Genomic DNA, 19,907 nt, shown 5'->3' on the forward strand with positions numbered 1-19,907 from the left:
TACTCTAAGTCATTTGGGAATGCAAGCCAAACATGCACCCCTGACCCTCCAAACCCCATCCTTTTTCTACAAATTTAACCTGCTGGAATGACTCACCACCAGGTTAGGTGCACACAGTGTATAAAAAGGGATAGAACTGCTTAGGCAGTTAAGGCAAGGTGGGACCATGACGTTCAGACATGAGTTCAGAAATCTGGCAGCTCATGATGGCTGTGGTCCTGCTCCCTTCACCTCTGTCCATGCCATTTAATCCTATCCCTTGCTGAGTTATCCAAAGGTTAACCTGACCCTCCTCTCTCTCTCTCTCTCACACACACACACACACATACACACTTGGTTTTGGCAAGGTTAGTAAATTGAATGAGCTCAGCATGAATCCTTACCATCATGGAAATGCATGACTGGAGGTGAGAAGGCCGCTCCTTTTCGACACCAGGGAGCCATTAGATCAGCTAAATCGTGTTCTTAAGCTACACCCCCAGGCTTCTGCATACATTTGAGTTCCTGTTACCCTCAGGTACCCAGGCTACACAACTGGAGACAAAGCTTCACACTGCAGAAAGCAAGGCACTGGCTGCAGCGAGGAGCTGAGCTATAACCACACTTCCCTGCACAGGCTTCAACAACCTTGGCTACTCCTTGCAGCAGCTGTTCTACCTGGTGTTTCTAATAGCCTTGGTTTGAGATAAGGATACCAAGGATTAAGTCAGTTCTTTCAGGAAGAGATGTCAGTCAATTTAAAGGAAACTCAGACACTGAAGTAATCAAAACCTAATAAAAATAAATAGGAAAGGGAGGGGAAAGACTGCGGACAGAAGGAAAGCAGGAAAGCTCTGCAGCCAGAAGACAGCTGAGAGTTCTGACAGGGTACCTTTCACTCATTGTCGATTTACTACTGTTCTGTTGCATAGGCAGACTCTTAAATGCGAGGATAAGTGATCATCTGTAATGAAGTTTTCTGCATACATTATGTAGTACTGTCTCTTCCACATTTCATATATTGCTGTCTATACCTATAAATAGAAATGATGCCTGATGAGCATGATCATATGTTACAACTTCTGATGATGTGGTAAAGGAGAGGAAATGAGCTAAGGAAGTGGTGTGCTCTACCAGAGCATACAAACTTCGCAGGGCCTTGGTGAGCCAGCTTTGGGCAAACCATTGCTGTGAAACAGTCCCAAAGCATGTAGAATAGCAACAGGATGATCAAAGAGACAGCAGACTGATGGGTTTGTTGCATAACAGAGCAAAAGACCAAGTAATCTCGTGGAGAGGCTAAAATACAAAAAAAAATCCTTGCATGATTTAAACCAGAGTATTGCATAAAGTGCATGGAAAATTAGGGAGAGGCAAAATAAACAGGCCAAAGCAGATCTGCTAGGCAGTGCTGGGAAGAAGATGATAGACAGGGGATTCCTGCAATACTGAGGCTGAAGCAAAAATCGAGCCCCAACTCTGCACAAGATGAGAGGTCAGGGCTGGGCCTGCTGATTGCTTTCCTTTTTGGGAATGGATCACCTTCCAATGGTTGGGTCTTTTTTTTCTTTTTTTTTTTTGTTTCAGAAAAGAAGAAAATTCTTCTTCATTCTCACACATTTTAGGAACTGATGAAATATCTCAATGACTTATTGTCATCATTTTTCTCTTATTTAGCATTTCAGCCTGGCCACAGTGCCTACGGGGCTAATGAGCTGTGACTGGCAGTACAATTAAAGATAGATTTGATGGCATCCTAGCAGACAAAAGAGTTTTAATTAAACTGAAAGAAAATTGCTGTTTATCATAGAGTAAGTCAGCAGCTCACACTGACAAAAAGTAATCTTTTTGATAGGAAAAATCAGTGTGGTGTCTAAGGGATGGGAAATTCAGGTTTAATTCTTGGCTGTAGCAGATTTCCAATACAGCCCATTATTCTGGGCCAAGAGCATGTTTTGATTTGCCTTTTGGAAAACACGGACAATGCAGTCTCAGCCTCCTGAGAGCTTCCTGGCTATTTTCACCAGGGACGGTGGAGCAGAGGTTGTAGGAGGCTCTGCACTGCTTCTTATCAGGGCCATTTCCTTGTTCTCCCCACAACTTCATTAAATAGTAAAACTCAGAGGTCAGTCATGAAAAAAGGCCAAGACAGATCTGAACCATCCAGGCTTACACTGAAAAACCACAGGATTTACAAAACACAGTTCCCTCTCTCACCCCATTAAGACTCAAACAAGTAGCAAAACTGTACCAACAGTAAAATTTAAAACCTCTGAGTTTTCTATTTTAATCAACCTCAGTTAACTCTCATCAGCTTTGAAAGTAGTATAGTTTTGAGCAATGCCTCATTCATTGTGGAAGCAGCATATGGAGAGATAAAGAATGGTAATGAATCAGTTCCTCCAGGATAGAAATACCGCAAGTAGGCATTTCAAGGCTGGGTGGGCAGCACCCCCTATTAAAGTTGTGCAGCACTTTCATTTTAATACTATATCATCACTTTCTTCCCTTTGTCAGCTTTTACTGCATGATCTGAAAGCTTTTTCTGGTTTTATCCAAGATGGTTATTTTTTATCTTTGTCAGAACTCCCCCCCCCCCCCCGAATAACCAACCCAAAACCAACAAACCAACCACCCCCCCCCCAAAAAAAGCACCAGAAAAATAACTTTAACAGTAAACATGCATATTAGAATGTATATACCCTCACAGCTGTGATGGTAGACTTTATTTTTGGAGTGCAATAGAATAATCAAGTATGATCTATATGAAATAGATGAGGAACCTAAAGTTGTTACAGGACTGTCAGTGTAGCCCCTCTGTTAATGAGTTCACCAGAAGTGAGTGAGAAGTGTCCAGGCAGAGGATCGTTTAAACAAGAACTGAAGTTGATTCAAGGCTACCAGTATCTCCCAATGGTAATCTCCCTTTTAATTCAGATTTAAAAAGCTATAGTGCTTTATAGGTCTCTCACACCTTGTGGGGGTATCCTTTAAACTACAGTGGATCCCTCCCATTTAACATCAACTTTCACCTGAAACAGAAAACACACTGTCAACTGTCATCTAAGAACCTAGGCACCTCTTGCAGTTTCAGTTGCTTATTTTGCAGAAAGGCTCATACACAGAAATATTTGTAACCTTTTCTCTTTTTTTCCCTTCCATCACACGAGATGTCAGAAGTGTTGGTACCCACAATAAGTCACCTTGCAGACAAGTGCTGGGGGAAACCAAGAGTTGAGTAAACCTGGTGACTCTCCTGCAGCCATTTCACAGCTGGAAAACATTCCTTAGGAGCTGGGCAGCTGCAGCATCTTCTGAGTGGCAGAAGAAGACACCTTTCCTTCAGCATGACGCCTTCTAAGGCATGCAAGTCCACAACCTCTGGTGACACTGTTGCCTATGTACACATCAAGAACACACAGTTTTAACTGGAGAAACCAAAGCACATATTTAAACTATTAAATATGAAGGGAATCATGCCATTATGCATCTCTTCTTAAGTAAAAGTCCACGGCTCTAACTGTTGCTCCAGCTTACTCCTCTGCTGCCAGGTTCCTTCTGGCAAAGCAGAGCTGCTCAGACCACCAGAATCAGCCTGAGCACAATACATAGTAAATCAAAACCTCCCTTTGCTTATGCTACTAATGACACCTCAGATTACTAGCACTTAATTGAATTTACTTTTCATTATGCTTTTTATGTTTTGTTTTTCTATCAGCTGCGACAACTAAAATCAATTCCTGTAGGGCAATTTCATTTAGGTTTATATAGTGTTTTACATTCAGGTTTTCAATGCTGCAACATTTCAGCGTCAAATCCATGGAGGACTATTTTTCATGTACTTCTATGAAATTAAAGCAGACCGATACCCAGGGTTGGCACTTTAACAATCAAAGTACTTTAAAAACACCTAAGGGTGGAGGAAAAACAATATCCTGGAGGAAAGTTATTCAGACAGCTGAAGCAAACTCATCAGAGAGATCTTATATGCATGGAAGAAATACAGTTACATGTATAAATATTTGGAGGATTGGTGACACAGATAGTTATTGAATATTTTTTTTCTGTTAAGTTTTACATAAGAATTGATACCCAAAACTGCTGAAATCTTTCTCCTGGGCAAAACTTCCTACCATGTAAAAGGTCTTGATTCTGAAAATAGTCTTCAGATGCCCATCTCTGTGGATCAAGCCCAGTCATGCAGATCTACAAACTGCATATAGCTCACAGTGCATGAATTTAACTGTGGGACAGGTGGGCTGAGACTCTGCATGGGTCTTGTGGGCTGTTCCTACTGCTCAGGCAGGGAGGAGGAGTGCGAGAGCTGCTATGGGGAGTAAAGGAAGATGTTCACCGTGAGCTAGCACCTCACCGCTTCCCTGGAGAATTATTGACTTTTATATGCTTTACTTTTCACAAAGGATTTCATAAAGATCTGAGTTACTTATTCTCCCTTGATGAAAAACAGATTTGCTGCTTTCTGGGAAGAACAGATTTCAAAGAAAAGGTCTTTAAAAGACAAGTATGTAGTGTTAAGGAGTTCATCTTGGGGGGTAATTTCACTTTAGCAGCTTGAAATATTTCTAATAATATAAATAATTCTAATAATATCTATGTAAGAACATGTACGAATTAGTTGTCCATAGGCAACTAGCATTTTAATAGCTCTCCCCTTGCCACTAGAATGAAGCAAGTCTGTAAATTTCATGGCTGTGTACTATGTGTCTAGTGGAAGTGACTCGCTCCTGTTTTGCCAAGGTGTAGTGCAATACCACAGGGAAAAGCTGCTTTGTATTTTGGGATATTCATTTATGACTGGAAGATGACATATTGATCCTTAATGCACCCATTTACTTCTGCTAGTCCTGCAGGAGGTTTCCACTGACATTTACCCCCTCTTTTTTAAGTTACTAAGTAAGTGCCTTGCCATCAGTTCCTGTTAGTGTTATATTTTTAACTTCTGCAGTGCTGGAACCACTCTCGTGAGCAGCACCATGGGTGGTTGCACTTCTACCCACCACCACATCGTTGAGGGCACTTGGAGGTTGAATCAAATCATTGTTGGTTCTGGAGGTGCCGGTGTGTGTCTCAAGGAGGCATGGGTGTATATGTATATGAAACATGCTTCGATACACATATATCACATACATACATTTATACTCTCAGGTGCACTGAGGAAGCACCCGGCTGGTGCCTGATTTTAAGTGGGTACCTCTGCCCTGTCCCTCTGTATTGCCTATCCTCCAGCCCTGGGTTTCTGTCAGGGTTTCTGTCCTGCATGTCCTAGAGGCAGTGCTGGGATGAAGAAGGAGCTCGTCTGAGGGTCACAGGGTTGTGGCCAGCAGCTGTCTCCTCTCCCACCACCCTGAGCCCAGCTTAAAATAATATAGGAGAAGGATTTAGGAATGAGAACACATTCAGCATTACCCTTCAAAGTACATTTGCAGGCTTGATGCAACCTAAGATAAAGCAGGGTACATCCTCCACAAATAAGGTCCAGCCATCTATGTAAACAATGTGTTGCCTCACCTCTGCACACATTCAGCAGGCTCCAGAGGGAGAAACCTTCCCGCTGCTCAACATTTTTCTTGCTACCAATTACACCTTTCCCCACTTCTCAAAAATAAAATCACTTCCAGATCCAGATGCAGGCTCCCAGTGTCAGCCCCTGGGAGAGGGGTTTCTGCAGAGGGGACAAGCTGGGGGCTCAGCACCAAGTGAGCTGCAAGCTGCATTTGAAGCAGGTGAGGAGGGAGAATGGCATCACCCAGGCAGGCACAACATCCTCTTTCTGCTAGTTTTGGATTGTGGCAGCATTAGCAGAACCGCTGCCAAATTTCGCCAGGCACCAAGGGCCTCTGATGAGTAGGATTAGGAAGAGGAGAGGGAAGCCCAGCGAGCCCCACGTAAAGCTGTCAGATCTGGATGAGGTGCAACAGTGGGTTTGCTCAAATGGTTCAGCATCCTGCAGCTAGCAGAGCTTGTTTTGACCTAGGGGGGATGCTGCAACATGTGTATAACACTGGACAAAATTTGTAGCGCAGGAGTGCAGTGTTTATTTCTGTAATCAGTTTCCATTTCTTCTTGGGGTTTGACCGCATCTCTTGTCCTGCTGCCTCCAGAGCTTCAGTGCTCCCTGAAAATCAGAGAGAGTTATTATGCCTAACAGCTCCAACTGGCACATCTGCAGAGCTCAAGTGACTGCTGTCATTTTTCATTTGCAGGCTTTGCTCAATTTTGTATACAAATTGAAAGAAAAAAGTTACAAATAGGATTATGTTTTTTAAGACTAGCAAGTCTGCAGAGTATGACACTCTACAAGTAATAGTTGTCTTCTTCCCCTAGAAAACTACCGATTGAAGACATTAGAGTCTGTATTTGTTTTAAATAGATAAAATAGCAAATGTACACAGTAATGAAATACATTATTTCATGATGTACATTATGAAATAGAAGACAATGAGATTATTTCTTTAAGCCTATCAATTATTAAATTACCATTAAAATGTATGTATATAAATAATTCCATGAGCATTTCTGATTAGATTACCTGGACATGACAGAGCACATTTCAATTATTCTTTGATGCTTTGCAGTGAGGTTTTAAATTCTAAGTAGATTCCAGGAAGATTTTCTTTCAAACCTGCAGCAGGAGGTAGTGGGTGGACAACGCATAATGAAGCAGAACAGGAAACAGGAGAGACTTTTTAATTCACACAATTATTTCCCTGTGTAAAAGATTATGAATTCCCACTGCACATGGATTTTTCTTTTTTTTTTTTTTTAGTTTCATTCTATTTATTAGATATGAAACATTTGGGGCATTTAATACAAAGCACTGTGCTGCTACTTACAATACTCCTCCTAGAAGACCTATGGATACTGCTGAGCCAAGGAGATGTGCAGAGTGTATTTGTGCCTCAGTGTAGGTGCTGAGCACCAGGAGCATTACTTGCTCTGTCACATAAAGGAGAATAAAGAAGGGCTTTGCCTCTCTTTTTGCACAGATGGCAGAAATCTCAGGCACTGGGTGGACATTCTCTTCCTCACTGAGATGTCAGTGCACTGCGGTGAGACAGCAATGAGCTGTGGGGAGCCAGGATCAGAGGTTATTTTGGTGTATCAGTGGATTTAGCAAGGGTTTTAGGCCCCTGATGTGAAGAAGCAGATTTAGGAACTGGGAAGCCATAGAAAAGGAGCAGGGATGAAGGTCGCACGTGGCCCAAGGGAAGAAGGAGGCAGGATTCTTGCAGGGCCTTGGTGTGATTGTTAGAGAAAAGCTTTTATAATTGAGAGATTTCAGAAAATTTAAATGGAAAGAGGCTGAAGATGGGCAAGAGCACCGTTAAGCTTTGCTGTGAGCAAGGTGTGTCCAAAGTGCAAAAGCACTTTCTTTGCCTGTTTATGACAAGTGGAGAAAGGAGCAAGGCTGTATTGAAATCTGTGTGGTAGGAGCTCCATTCATGTGAAGAGACTCCATTCAGAGCCTTACAAAGGGTATGAGTCAACTGCAAAGAAAGGAGGCATTTCACAGAAACTGAAGTGTGACCCTTTGTTTTTCCTGACCCCAAGGTCCTCAGTGACACAAAAGGGGACCCCAGCACTCATTCTGCAGCAACAAATGCCTGATGTGAGTGAGTGTATTTGAGAACCAGTGAAGATAAGGAATGACCTGAGGTGCTAGTTTCCAGCCCTTATTTCCCAAGGAACTGCCAAGGGGGAAGTCCTGCATGCAGCAAGATGGAGGAGATGAGAGTGCTGGGAGGCTCTTCCTAGTGGAATCATTCCCTAGAAAACCTCTCCTGAAATGCATGATCTGACCATCCACGGTTACTATTGAGATGCCTGGGTAGCGGTTTTCTTAGATTCAGTTCTGCAGAATCTATTTAAGTAAATACGGCTTTTATTTGGCTGTTGTGTGAAGTGGGATTTTTCTAATTTAGGACTGGCAAGGGATTAGGATGGCTTAGTAGCCTTGTCTTTATATCAACCTTCCATCAGCCTGTGACTACTTTCTTTCTACCATCAAAGTACACATGAAAGGCATGTTTTGCTGTGCCCTTTTCATTATCCCAAAGTGCTGCAAGTCCCTATTAAAGTTCATGATGGAATAAGGGTGCAGAATGATGGCTTCAAAGGTGTCATAAAAGTCTTCCTGGTAAATAGTAGTCCCCAGATATATTCCAGTTGTGACCTGAAAGAGGCTGCTGGAGGAGTCCCATGCATTGGATCTGCAAATCATTTGAGCTGAGGAAATGCATTTGCATATGGATGTCATGCTAAGGAGGCAGGCCAGTCCGGACTTCATTACTGCTAATGATGTGTGTGGGAGCCAGTGCCAGGCGTGGCACAATAAGGAAGTACTTAATTCATACAGACTTCTTCCTTGCTTCCAAGACCTAAAAATCAGGGGATTTCAAGCAGCTCCAGGAGGTCCAGTGTTTAGTGACAGTCTCATTACTACTGCAGGAAGAGCAGAGCTGTAACTGAGGTGAGGCAATAGGGGAGAAGGAAGCTTCAAGATTTAGTATTGATGTCTTGGGGGAAAGGACAGGATAAGAAATGAAAGGGAATGAAAAGAAGAGGAGAAGAAAGGGCAGAAGATGGAAAACCAGCAGGTAGAGCTGGCTCTGCAGGAACTGTGGCTGCCAAGGCTGGATGGTTGGACTGTGCAGGTGCCAGATTTTTTACTCTGAGTCCTTGCTGAGTCTGCCCAACTCAAAATGCAGGCAAGTGCATTGGGCCTGGGGCAAGGTGTCCAACTTCAGAGGCAGAAGTTTCTGAGAACTGGAAAGGAGGAAAGGGACCCCAGGATAATGCTGGGGTTGGAGTAAGTGGGAGTTGCTGCACTGTCTGAATCATCACTTGCATCTTTGCACTCCAGCAGAGCCGCCTCTGCTTTTCCTGCTGCATTAGGCACTGCCTCTGGCAAGAGGGAGCAGAGAGGGGCCTGGAGGCACATTCTGGGCAGGTATTTGGGGAACAAAGAGATTACTATGCTCAGGCAACTTCAGGAACAGCTATTTGAATTGGGATCAGGGTCTTGAGTGGCCTCTCAGATTCGAGTAATGAATCAGTCAAGCAGCCAGAGAGAAGGGAAGGGTGAATAAGGAGTAAATCAGAAGGATTAATGCCAAATATAAGACAGCCATCGGGAGGGAGAATGCTTAAAGGCATGCTGAAAGAGCGGCTCAGAGCATGCACTGCACCCAGAGTGTGCATTGGGTTGAAAGGACGGTGAGGAGAGCCCCAGTGTTGGGGTTTATGTGACCCAATACCCTTGCTGTTTTATTCTTACATGGTCTCATTGCACAGGACAGCAAGGCAGAAGGGCTGTGAGCTGCCATCCAGTGTTTGGGCATCTGTAGCTCTGAAGATGAAAACCTGAAGAAGGATCTTTCAAGAGGAATTCCTGCCTTATTCATGGCACAGCAGCTGGTTTTAATGGATTTTAACTGTTTGGCTGCAATAGCCTACAATGTGTATGATCAAAAGCGTTATGACCCTGCTCATTCCTGGAGCAGTCTGGAAATGCTGTCTCTCGCAACACAGGATGCTTTTGGGTATCTTAATTTAAACTATGTTGTTCTGTAGTTTTGTGGAGAGAGAAATCAGCTGGTCAGTTGGACAAGGGGATATGAAGGCCACGTGGGTAAATGCAGTCTGGAGAGTTCCCTGATTTCTGCTTCATGTGAATGAAACTCAAAGGGTATGGGACAGTGACATGTAGCTCGGGTTACTGGAAATTAAATATTGTTTACTTGATATTGCAATTGAATTCAGAAAAGCTGAAAGATGTCTTTAAAGAACTAAACCCAGTTTTAGCATTTGTGCATCCCTGAGAAAATACTGATATTTTCTAAAGCGATGGCCTTTATCTGCTGTTCTAGGACAACTGCATGATACTGAATGCTATACTACGTGCGAGCCATTTGAATTATCCTCACATCCAGTTGCAGGAGGGCAGCATGTGGACTTCACTATCTAGAAGAAGTTAGAGAGATGATTTATCATAAAAACTGAAGCAGGAATCAGCTAAATTTTGCAAAGGATGTGTAGAGCAAAGGTGAGATAGAATAATGAGCAATGTTTTCTAGATGTAGGAAGAAGGAGAAAAAGAGACTATGCCAATACATTATTGTTCAGTGGGCCTGTGCTGGCAGACTGAATTCTGCTGGGGATGGCTCATTTCTCCTCAGTGGCAACAGCAGGTTTCAAATATTGCTTCATATTCCCCAGGTTTAGCAGATGAAGAAAAAGAATTACTTGGGAGGCAAATAGAGCAGATTCGCAAATAGAGGAGAGTGTTTTATGGCCAGAATTGCAAACATTTGGCTCCTGCAGATGCCAGAAGACTCTGCATCTGCTTTAATCAACGTGGGTTGATCCTTTCTGATTATTTCTGTGAGATCCCCATGGTTCTTAAGGCAGTAGTTTTATATTATCTAGGACAAAGCCACTGTTCAGCTTCACACAGAGGGCAACTTACCTGCAAATTCAAACCGTGCAGCTTTTCATCAGTAAAGAAAGGCAAGTGAGAGCTGATGAACTGAAAACAGACATTTATTAACAATTCTGTGATTCCCCCTCCAAGGTATCTCAGCTGTCTTTCAGTTACATCTTCATTAGAGATACCATAAGCTCTGCTGTTTATAATGTCTTCTTTGTATTTGGGAGAGGGTGAAAAAAGATGACAGTAGGAATTAAAGACTTATTTTTCAAGCAGGTTTAAAATGTACCTGGAAAATTACTGCATTATGCTCAGCTGAGTGTAAATAAAGGCTGCAGAGTGGCAGACACTTCAAGTACTTCATAAGAAATATGAAATTGCCCGTTAATTGCTGTCTCAGGGGATACAGGTCTTTTATGGCAGGAATCTCTTCAGCAGATTGGATAAGAGGAGAAGCAATGCAGTTACTGTATTGGGCAAGATGCACTTGTTCTTTTTAATCCTTTTACCCTTTTGCTGTGTTTTTACAGGAGGAGGCTTCCCTTCAGATGTGGCAAGTTGTAGCGTGGAAACAACTTTCAAAGGAAGCATGCATAACAGCTGTCCTGAGAAGGTGTTCTAGCTCAGAGAAGTCTGTTTTGGGGGTTTTGTTTTATTTTTGAACTGCAATTGTTCTTTCATGTCTGTATTTAGGATCTGTTGGCCTCAAAATAGTGTATGGCAGGGATTGTAAACAGTTGGCTTTTGCAGACACCAGCAGACTCTCCATTTGCTTTGATCAGAAGAGACTGGTTATTTCCTTGAGATCCCTGTGGTCTGTGGGGCAGTAGTTATATACCACCTACAACAAAGGCAGCATTCAGCTTCTCTTCACACAGAGGCCAGCTCGCCAGTAGATTCAAGTGCTACGTCTGTTTAGCTATTAGCAAATGGCTAAGAGAAAACCAAACCATCCTGGAAATGTTGAGCAGCACAGTGGTTGGTATAAAGGCTCTACGGTGTCACCCTGACTGCTTAGTTTTCAGGACGGTTGGATTGTGTGGAATCGTAATGGGAGTGGGTCTCCCATATGCTTATACTGTCCCCTTATCTTTAAGATAAGATCTTTAAACATAAGAGGCAAGGAGAGAGGGGAGAGGGCAGGCAAGCACTGTATATAGCATCTGTAATGTTTAATTATGAGAGACAGGGATTTTCCAATATGACTTGGAACACCAAGAACGAACATTATAGATATCAGCATCACACTATATATTTTCTAAATCACAACACCCACACATTTCCTTAGCCAAGTATAAGTTTTCCTTCTACTGCTGCATATCTAAAATTAGCCTGAAGGTCAGCTCTGAACAGAAATACCCTTACCATTGAACGTGCTGGGAATGATTAGTGCAATGGGCTCAATTTTCCCATCGAAAACCTCCATTTATTCTTTTAAATAACAGTTGGTTTTACAATTAAAGAGCTTGGAGAAATGCAAAATGAGGGCTCCTGTATAAAATCATCATCAATATTCTGCTTTCCATGCAAGGCTATTTTTATAGCCAACTATTTTAAATGTAATGAGATGGATACAGTGAAACCATAGTATAAAAGATGCAGCAAGAGGCTTCCGAATAGCTAGGCTGAGCAGCAGCATGTCAAAGAAAGGCCTTAAAATTGGAGAGATGTTTGTGTATGAAGTACATACACAATGAAGAATTCCAAGTTCAGAGATACGTTTTTGAGAAGAAATTAATAATTTAGGTCTAAAACTGCTTAACCTGCAGTTGTATTTTGAGAGGATGATGCAGCCTATACTGCACAAATGCAAAAGCACCGTCTTGCAAGAAGTGCATTTATCAGCCACAGTGTTTTATTGAGTGTTTTAATAATACAAGTGTACATCAACTGATCCACAGTCAGAAGTGGCAGGTCCCTAAGAAATTTACAAGCACTTTTTTCTTTTTTTTTAAGTAAATCAAAATACATATTAATTTGTTCAACGCAGTAGCCTTTTGCGTGGGAAACAGAAGGCTAGTGATAAACACAGTCTTAGTAATGCACAGTGATTCTTGATTTTAAGCTTTTATACAAAACTTGTTCCCAGTAGCATGCACCCACCATTAGACTTCAGTACAAAAAAATAACCCTAAACACTACATTTAAGTAGAAATGAGATATAATTCTGAATTTGTTTTCCCCAAAACCACATGAAAGAAAAAACCAAAAAACAACCAAAACCCACACATTAATACAAAGCTTTGTGACAAAGCTCTATACTATTACAGATCCAACATTCTTTGCACTGATAACGAAAATTCCCTGTCTACATTTGAGGGAAACAACTTTCAAGTTAACAGAACAAAAAAAAAAAAAACAACCCAACAAAAACCCCCCAAACAAATAAAATAAAACAAAAAAGAAAGTAAGGACAACCTTTTGTCACAAAATGGTTCAAAATTTAATAAAAAATAAAAATGAAGGGAAGGGCTATTGATGCACTTAGTGAATGTGCTTGCACAGGTCCAGCAAATCCTAGAGTAGGTTCCTATGTGGCATATCTCTTGGTCCACTGTCTGGCCATTCTGTCGTGCTCTGCTCTGTTAGTCATATACTGAGTGGCAATACTTCCAACCAGGGGGTCAGCTGAAAAGGAAACACAGACTGTGAAATACTTGTCAGCCTTGGAAGGATGAAAAAGCTATTCTTAGATCACATTGATTCATCTCTCTTAGGTTTAACTGTAAGAACAAGGTGCCTGCATATACTAGTCCCATTCTGACAGCACGCATGCATACAAGAAGAAAGGAAGAAGAAGACGTCGAGGACTTGGCTGGCAATTAGTTATACATTTCTGGTAAACATAACTAAAACCATTTTACAAAATTCTGCCTCGGAAACAGATGGTCCAGCAATTCTATTCTGAGCTAAAAGTCGTTTCCAGGTGATGTCATTTATGATAATTAGACTCCCACAAATATCTGTACTATCCCCTAAGAAGATGATAGGACTGAATTCTATTATCTGGTTCAATGTTTTTTATTTATTTCTTTATTTTTAAAAATACTTTGAGTTTTATAGCATAAAGAAAGATGGGGAATTAGGGCAGTAAGTACTATTTTCAAAGCAACAAAAGTTAATTCCAGACTTTGGGAATTGGTATTTGATTTATAGAATCTTTCTGAACATTCATGTGGCCAGAAGGCTGCATGGTTTAGTCTGGATCTACAAATTACTTTAGAAATAATTAATCAAAAGCAATCAGCCCTCTAAGAAAAACAAACCTAGACAAGGCTTTCCCATAAGTGACTGTCTGTAATCAACATTTTTCAGACAGAATTTTTCTCTTTTCAATTTAAAGCAGGCAAAATGCATAGGGATTTTCCCCTTTTTTTTTTTGGGGAAACCAATACTCTTAATATTTCTTCTGAAACAGTAGATTTCCTGAGACTGTACCATGCAAGTTCAAAAGCACTGATACCTTGTTTGTCCCTGGCTTATGACAGGTGAACATAGCTTCTTCTGAAAGCCAGTTAAAAATCAGCTTTGTAGTTGACTGAAGATGGTGCCATTGAACAATATGAATCTGGCTTCCCCAGTACAATTGTAATCTGAGTGTGGTTTTTCTGCATTATCAACTACTGAAAGTCCTGGGACTACATGTCAGGCCTTCTACAAAGCAGAGTAAATCTGAGCGTTTTTGTTTGTTTGTTGATGGTAAGAGTTTATGATAAGAGAAATATGCTGGCTTAGCCAAAAATCAGTTGATTGTCTTACTGCCAACTTTAGTGAATATCAGTGAATAATATCTAATAAAAAAAATCTTTTGCTTTGAACATATACCCTGCACTTTCAGAAAGAGCCCATCATTTGAATCTTAAGTTTGCACCTTCTAAATTAGCAAGTCAGGTTATCACCGTGACTGCAATGTACTAAGCACTGGTAGTCTCAGTCCTGCAAACGCTTTCTGCATATGCTTCCCCTTAATATCTTAATGTATTCAGAGGAGGTCACCAAGGCCTGGACTTCGCTAATTTCACATGCATGAGCATCAAATAAGCATATCTGATCTAAGTTACATTTAAAAAGTTTTAGACTAGAAAGTATATCACATCACCTTTTAACTCCTCATCAACATTCTCATAGGTGAAGAACTATATAAGGGATTACCGGATGGATTTTGTTCTGTGCAAATAGGAGGCTTACAGTCTGTGAGTATTTATTTTATTTGAGAAGCACTGCAGGGCAAATGGGGAACATGGGCAATGGGAGAGGACATTTCTCTTGGCAAAAAACTTAGGGAGTAGCCACAGGAAAACCTTTTCATAATGTAAGGGTAGCTTGGGGATGATCCTGACAGCGCTGTTGTGAATTCTCACACCCTCCTGGGATATGACACCACTGTGTGAAGAAGCACTTTCACAGACCCATGGTCAGACAGAGATTAAGGGTTGAACTTGAAAGGAATCCTTGGAGCAAAATTTGATGAAGGTGCCAATTTTCATGCTGTTGGGGAATGTGGGGTTTGGCATCTGGCTGTGATGGGTTGCAAGGATGGCCTTATCATCTGGAAGGCAGCAAGTTCTTAATAAGGTTTAGTGTGCATTTAAAGTGCTGCCATGAAGAACGTTCTAAAACCTTATATGAGTCAGTGAAATGTGATATACTCTAGTAAAGGTTTACCCAGTTCAAATCTGAAAGTCTTTTATGTGTGGGATGAATGTTTCTGTGAAAGCGTCTTTCACATTGAGAGCTGTAAATCAATTTCCTTGATATACGGAAAGGGTACTGAGGATCATCCCCATGATGATAGATGACAATGTTTTGTTTTCTAGTCTGGGTTTCCATCTATGTCTCCATTTGGAAGCAAGGAAGTATTTTAACAACATATATCTTTGGAAGGATTTGGAAGGTACAGGCTCTTCCTCTCACCTCCTCCCAGCATGGGAGGGTGTCTACATATTTTTGGGGTGGGAGAAACAGTGAGAGGAGTTTTTGTAAGAATGTGTGGAAATCTGTTGAAGCCCAGTAATATAGAGAACTAGGCTGTTTATTTATCCATATGTTCAAGCCTTTGTTTTTGCAGTGTTTTGTTTGGCAGTTGGGGAAAGAGCGGAGGTGGCAGCTTGTAAGATGCCCGAGGTCTACGTAGTTTTTGTTGTAGGTGTTTAAATTCCCACCAAGACAGTGACCTGTGAATCAACTATCATCTTGGGTGCTTCCCTCAAGTCAGTGCCTCCCTCCATCAGTGTCTGCCTGTGTGAAGCAGGACTGCTGAATCAAAGAGAAGTCCTTGCCTGCTGTAGCATAAGCCACAGCTTATGCATCCACAGCCAGCTGCTGAGCGGATGCTACTAAACGGTGCTCTGGGTAGTAACAGTGATAAGTTGTTCTTTGAAATTTGGCTATGCATTTTATTGGTTATAACAGATTAAAAGAACAAACCCACAGTCTGGCAAAGCCACTTGCTCGTTTGAGAACCCAAACTGAAAGAATGAAATAACAGCTACTGCCAGAGAGGCCCAGCTATTTCACATCCCTGTCAGAGGGTCTCAAGGTGTGTTGTCATTATACGTAGTTATTTATGATAACTTCAAAAAGGACTCTTCAACAGGTGTCTGAAGATCTGGCTTATTTTAACAGTTCCTGTGAAGCCATAAAACCATCAGGAGGCACAAGTGCTTTGTTTGGGAAGTCAGCACAGCTGGTGAGGAGAGAAATGGAGATTACAATATAAATTGAAGCACCTAAATTATAAGATTTAATTCCCCATGACCCTTGGTTATAGTGTCCGAGTCCTAGAAAATACCAAGTATGAGGAAGAAATGATGGTTCCCATTAACTTCCTAAACTAAGTAGCACATATCTGAACACCACCTGGTTCTCAGACAGGCTGCACTGTTTAAGGAGTACTGTGAAATCTCCACCGACAGAGCTAAATACATATTTATAAAACAAGCACTGTGCTAACTATCTAATTAAGAGATAAAAAGGAATACTGGCTCTCAGAATTCATAATGGCACTTTTTCCATTTTTCCGTTTCTCATTACCACAAAACTGTTTCTTATTTTCTACTTGCATATATCTGTGGGTTTAGTCTTGATGTTAGAAATCTGTTTCATAACTAGGAAACCACTCTAGGTTTTTTCTTTCACTTATTTATTTTTTTTCAAAAGAAACATGATTCATCAGTGAATCAGGGTTCATTGTGGATTGACTCCAAACAGGACTATGTCCAAATGACAACAAAAGCAAGGGATCAGAATATAAAGCTATGCCAGAAATGTGTTATTAGAACAACCTAGTGAAAGAAATGAAAATAAACCCACACTACATTAATACCAATAACAGCAAAACTATGCAACTCCTAGCCCGAAGGAGTAATGTTCTTTGGAACCTCTTGGATCACCAGATGCGTAGTGCTGGTTGGAGAGCTGGGGTGGCATCACCTGCCACAGCTCCTTCCATGCCACAGGGGTAGGCATGGGTACCCCAGCCCTCAGGGTGCCGGTGGCTGGAGAACCATGACGAGGCAGAGCAATTGTGTGTGGCATTCTTCATTAGGGACTGTAGCAACAGGACAAGGGTAATGGGTTCAAACTTAAACAGGGGAAGTTCAGGTTAGTTATAAGGAAGTTCTCTGAGGGTGGTGAGGCACTGGAATGGGTTGCGCAAGGAAGCTATGAATGAATGCTCCATCCCTGGTGGTGTTCAAGGCCAGTTGGAAAGAGCCAGTGTGTGGTGTCCCTGACCATGGCAGGGAGAGTGGAACTAGATGATCTTAAGGTCCTTTCCAAACCAAACCATTCTGTGATTCTACAGAGCAGAAACCCAGGAATAACACTGTGGGTGGTGCTGGCTGCAACAATCTTATGTGGGGCGCTCTGGGAGTCATGCTGTGATGCACAGTGTCACCTCACCAGACAAGCTGCTGCAACTCTGTGGACCTCAAAATCTTTCAGGTCTCAATTCCTTCTGGCCCCTGACTCACTTCCAGAAATCTGCTCTAGGATACTTCTATAAACTCTAGCTTGTTTAAAGCTTATTTTTTTAATCCAATACTCTGATTAGTTCCATGTAAAATTGGAACACACCCCAGGAGTTACAGCACCAAATTTCATGGTAAAGGAAAGCACAACATTAATGAAAATATATTTAAAAAGCATGAAATTAAGTAAGAATGGACGGAAGCTAAGGTTCAGTGATGTAGCTTTCATGGAAATGTCAATCAAGAGAAGTAAAGTATGAAGAAAGCTACTGGATGATTATAGGAAGGCTGCAGCTGCTAAATCCCCCCTCACTCACCATATGTAATCCTCATGTTCTATTAGAATTCATTAAAGTACCCTGTATTTAAATGTAGTTTTGAAAGCTGGGTGAACTGGAACTTGTTCCTAGTTTAAAAATGTTGGATGGGCTGCTCTACAATGCCTTGTCATCTTCTTTTGCAGCCACTTAATATGACTGTACAAAGGAGAACATTTGTGTCTCATGTCTGTTGTAAGGCTAATCAAATTTACAGCTGAATTCTAGGGAGTTAATGCTGTTGGGGATTTGGATGAGCTGAGGTTTGGTCATTACAAAATTTCAGCTGTGTTTAGTGCTAGTTATACTGCTTTATCATTCAGAAGACAGACTGTAATTCTTCTTTAAAACTACTTTTCCCGCAAATAAATGAAAATATATTGCTATACTGTATTTTTCTTTGCTTGTATTTTTACAGCTATTTCTATGTCAGCAAATAGCAATTTCAGAGCAGAATTCATCTCCTGGGCTTTTCAATGCTCTTTTAAACATACAGCAAACATACTCTACTGAAATAAAAAATGGAGATGGTGTGTTCAACAGCTTGATTTCAATGTGCCTTCTCCATCAGCCACACGATACGCAATGAAATATCAATTGGTAGTGCCAACATGGTTAGCGATATAGATTTAGACTTAAAATGTACATTATGGGTGTTTGTATATATTACATATATATATATTATGAGCATTTCTAAAGTAGAATTGTATTTCTATTGCAGTATTTTACAGTTTTAACAGAGAACAGCTGATGGAGCCAGTTATTAATCCATAACAAGTGGGTTCTCAGAAAGATTTCTGGAGCACCTTAAAAACTAAAACCCCTCAACCCTATAAAAATCTCAAGAGTTTCTTCAGCCAAATATTTACAATACACTTTTTTGTTTTCTTTGGTCCAGGTTTAGATTCAGCTTTGTATCAGGGGGAATTGGGAAGAACAGGTCTCCAGATGAAGAAGAAGAATTAAACTGGAAGAATTTCCAAAGGTTAGATGTAACTTCAAAGGTCCCATCTCCTGAGCTATAAATGACCCCTTTCTCATAACTGTGAGAGGCATCCCATTGAGAGGCTTCATGGAACTATCTGTACTAAATCAGTCACCAAAAATTAAATCTGCTTCCTTTTTTTTTGGACGGGCTGTGTGAGACGTACAAGAAAACAAATAAGTAATTTTTTATCAGTTGGATTTCAGTTACACATATAGAAGAGATTTTGGCTTTTCAAATACTAACTGGTGTTTTTTTTTTTTTTTTGGGCTGTTTCCAAATATTCTACTATATTTCTTTCTGAATTAAAAAATGGGGAGTGCTTGGGGTTTTTGAGAGTTTTTTTTTAGGAAAAGTCCAGGTGCTCTCTATGTCATCTATAGGATTGCTGCCTTGGAGTCATCTTTATGGAGCAGCTCAAGCAGGACTGGTTAGCCCCAGATTAAACCTTCCCCAAACAGAAGTTCATATTTTCAGTAACTATATCTTGTTTGGTGATTTCAGTGCAAATGGCAGTGCAGGGCAGAATTATTCCCATATTGGCTTGCAGTGAAAGCCAGTTTTTCTGAAGGCAATTTTTGTGCTTTTTAATATTGCACCAACATTTAAGAAAAAGGTCCCAAAAGGCAAACTAAAAAATTAAAGAAAAAAAAAAAAAGATTGGGGAAAAAAGCAGAAAGTAGTAATTCACTAAAACACCGGTTTTCTTAACAGCAGATGCTGATAACACAATGCACACTGCAAACGTCCTTAACCTTCATTTAAAAACCCCTCCCAAAACTAATTATATTTTACTATGCTGTTTTCAGTGCCATCCAGGCTAGTGTTACAAGAAGACCAGTCAGAGAAAACTACAGACGAAAGCAGTTTCAGACAAGTGAAACCAAATATGTCACAGAACAATTTAATACTCTGAGAGGAAGATGACTTATTTGTGAGTACACTTTACATCAGGAACTTTCCATAGTTAACCACATGTCACCTATTTTAAACTTAATGAACTCCTAGAAGACCATGTCAAGGGTACTATGAGTCTTGATGTGGAAAATGAGGTACTTGAAATGTATCATAGTATCCTTCAGTGATCCAGCAGCAGCAGTGTGGCTCTGTTTTGCTATCATTAGTAATATGCACAGACTAAGTAATACTTTGGAGGCAGAGCCAGGTGAAGTGGCACACTGAATTACTCCACTAACCTTTCACTT

General features: G+C 41.0%; 1 protein-coding gene across 1 annotated transcript in view; it reads right to left on the reverse strand.

Annotated features, from left to right (window-relative positions):
* Positions 1-12,262: 12,262 nt before the first annotated feature.
* LOC133217319 (ubiquitin-conjugating enzyme E2 E2) overlaps positions 12,263-19,907 on the reverse strand; it is a 208,814-nt gene continuing 201,169 nt past the window's right edge. The window contains exon 6 of the mRNA XM_061362715.1: positions 12,263-13,057. Coding sequence (XP_061218699.1) covers positions 12,960-13,057 — 98 coding nt within the window. The 3' untranslated portion in view covers positions 12,263-12,959. The remainder of the gene's footprint in view (positions 13,058-19,907) is intronic.

Source organism: Neopsephotus bourkii, unplaced genomic scaffold (assembly GCF_033783945.1).
Source record: "Neopsephotus bourkii isolate Nb327-2 ecotype Australia unplaced genomic scaffold, CSIRO-AGI_Nbou_v1 NB_1132, whole genome shotgun sequence".
NCBI classification, from domain to species: domain Eukaryota; kingdom Metazoa; phylum Chordata; class Aves; order Psittaciformes; family Psittacidae; genus Neopsephotus; species Neopsephotus bourkii.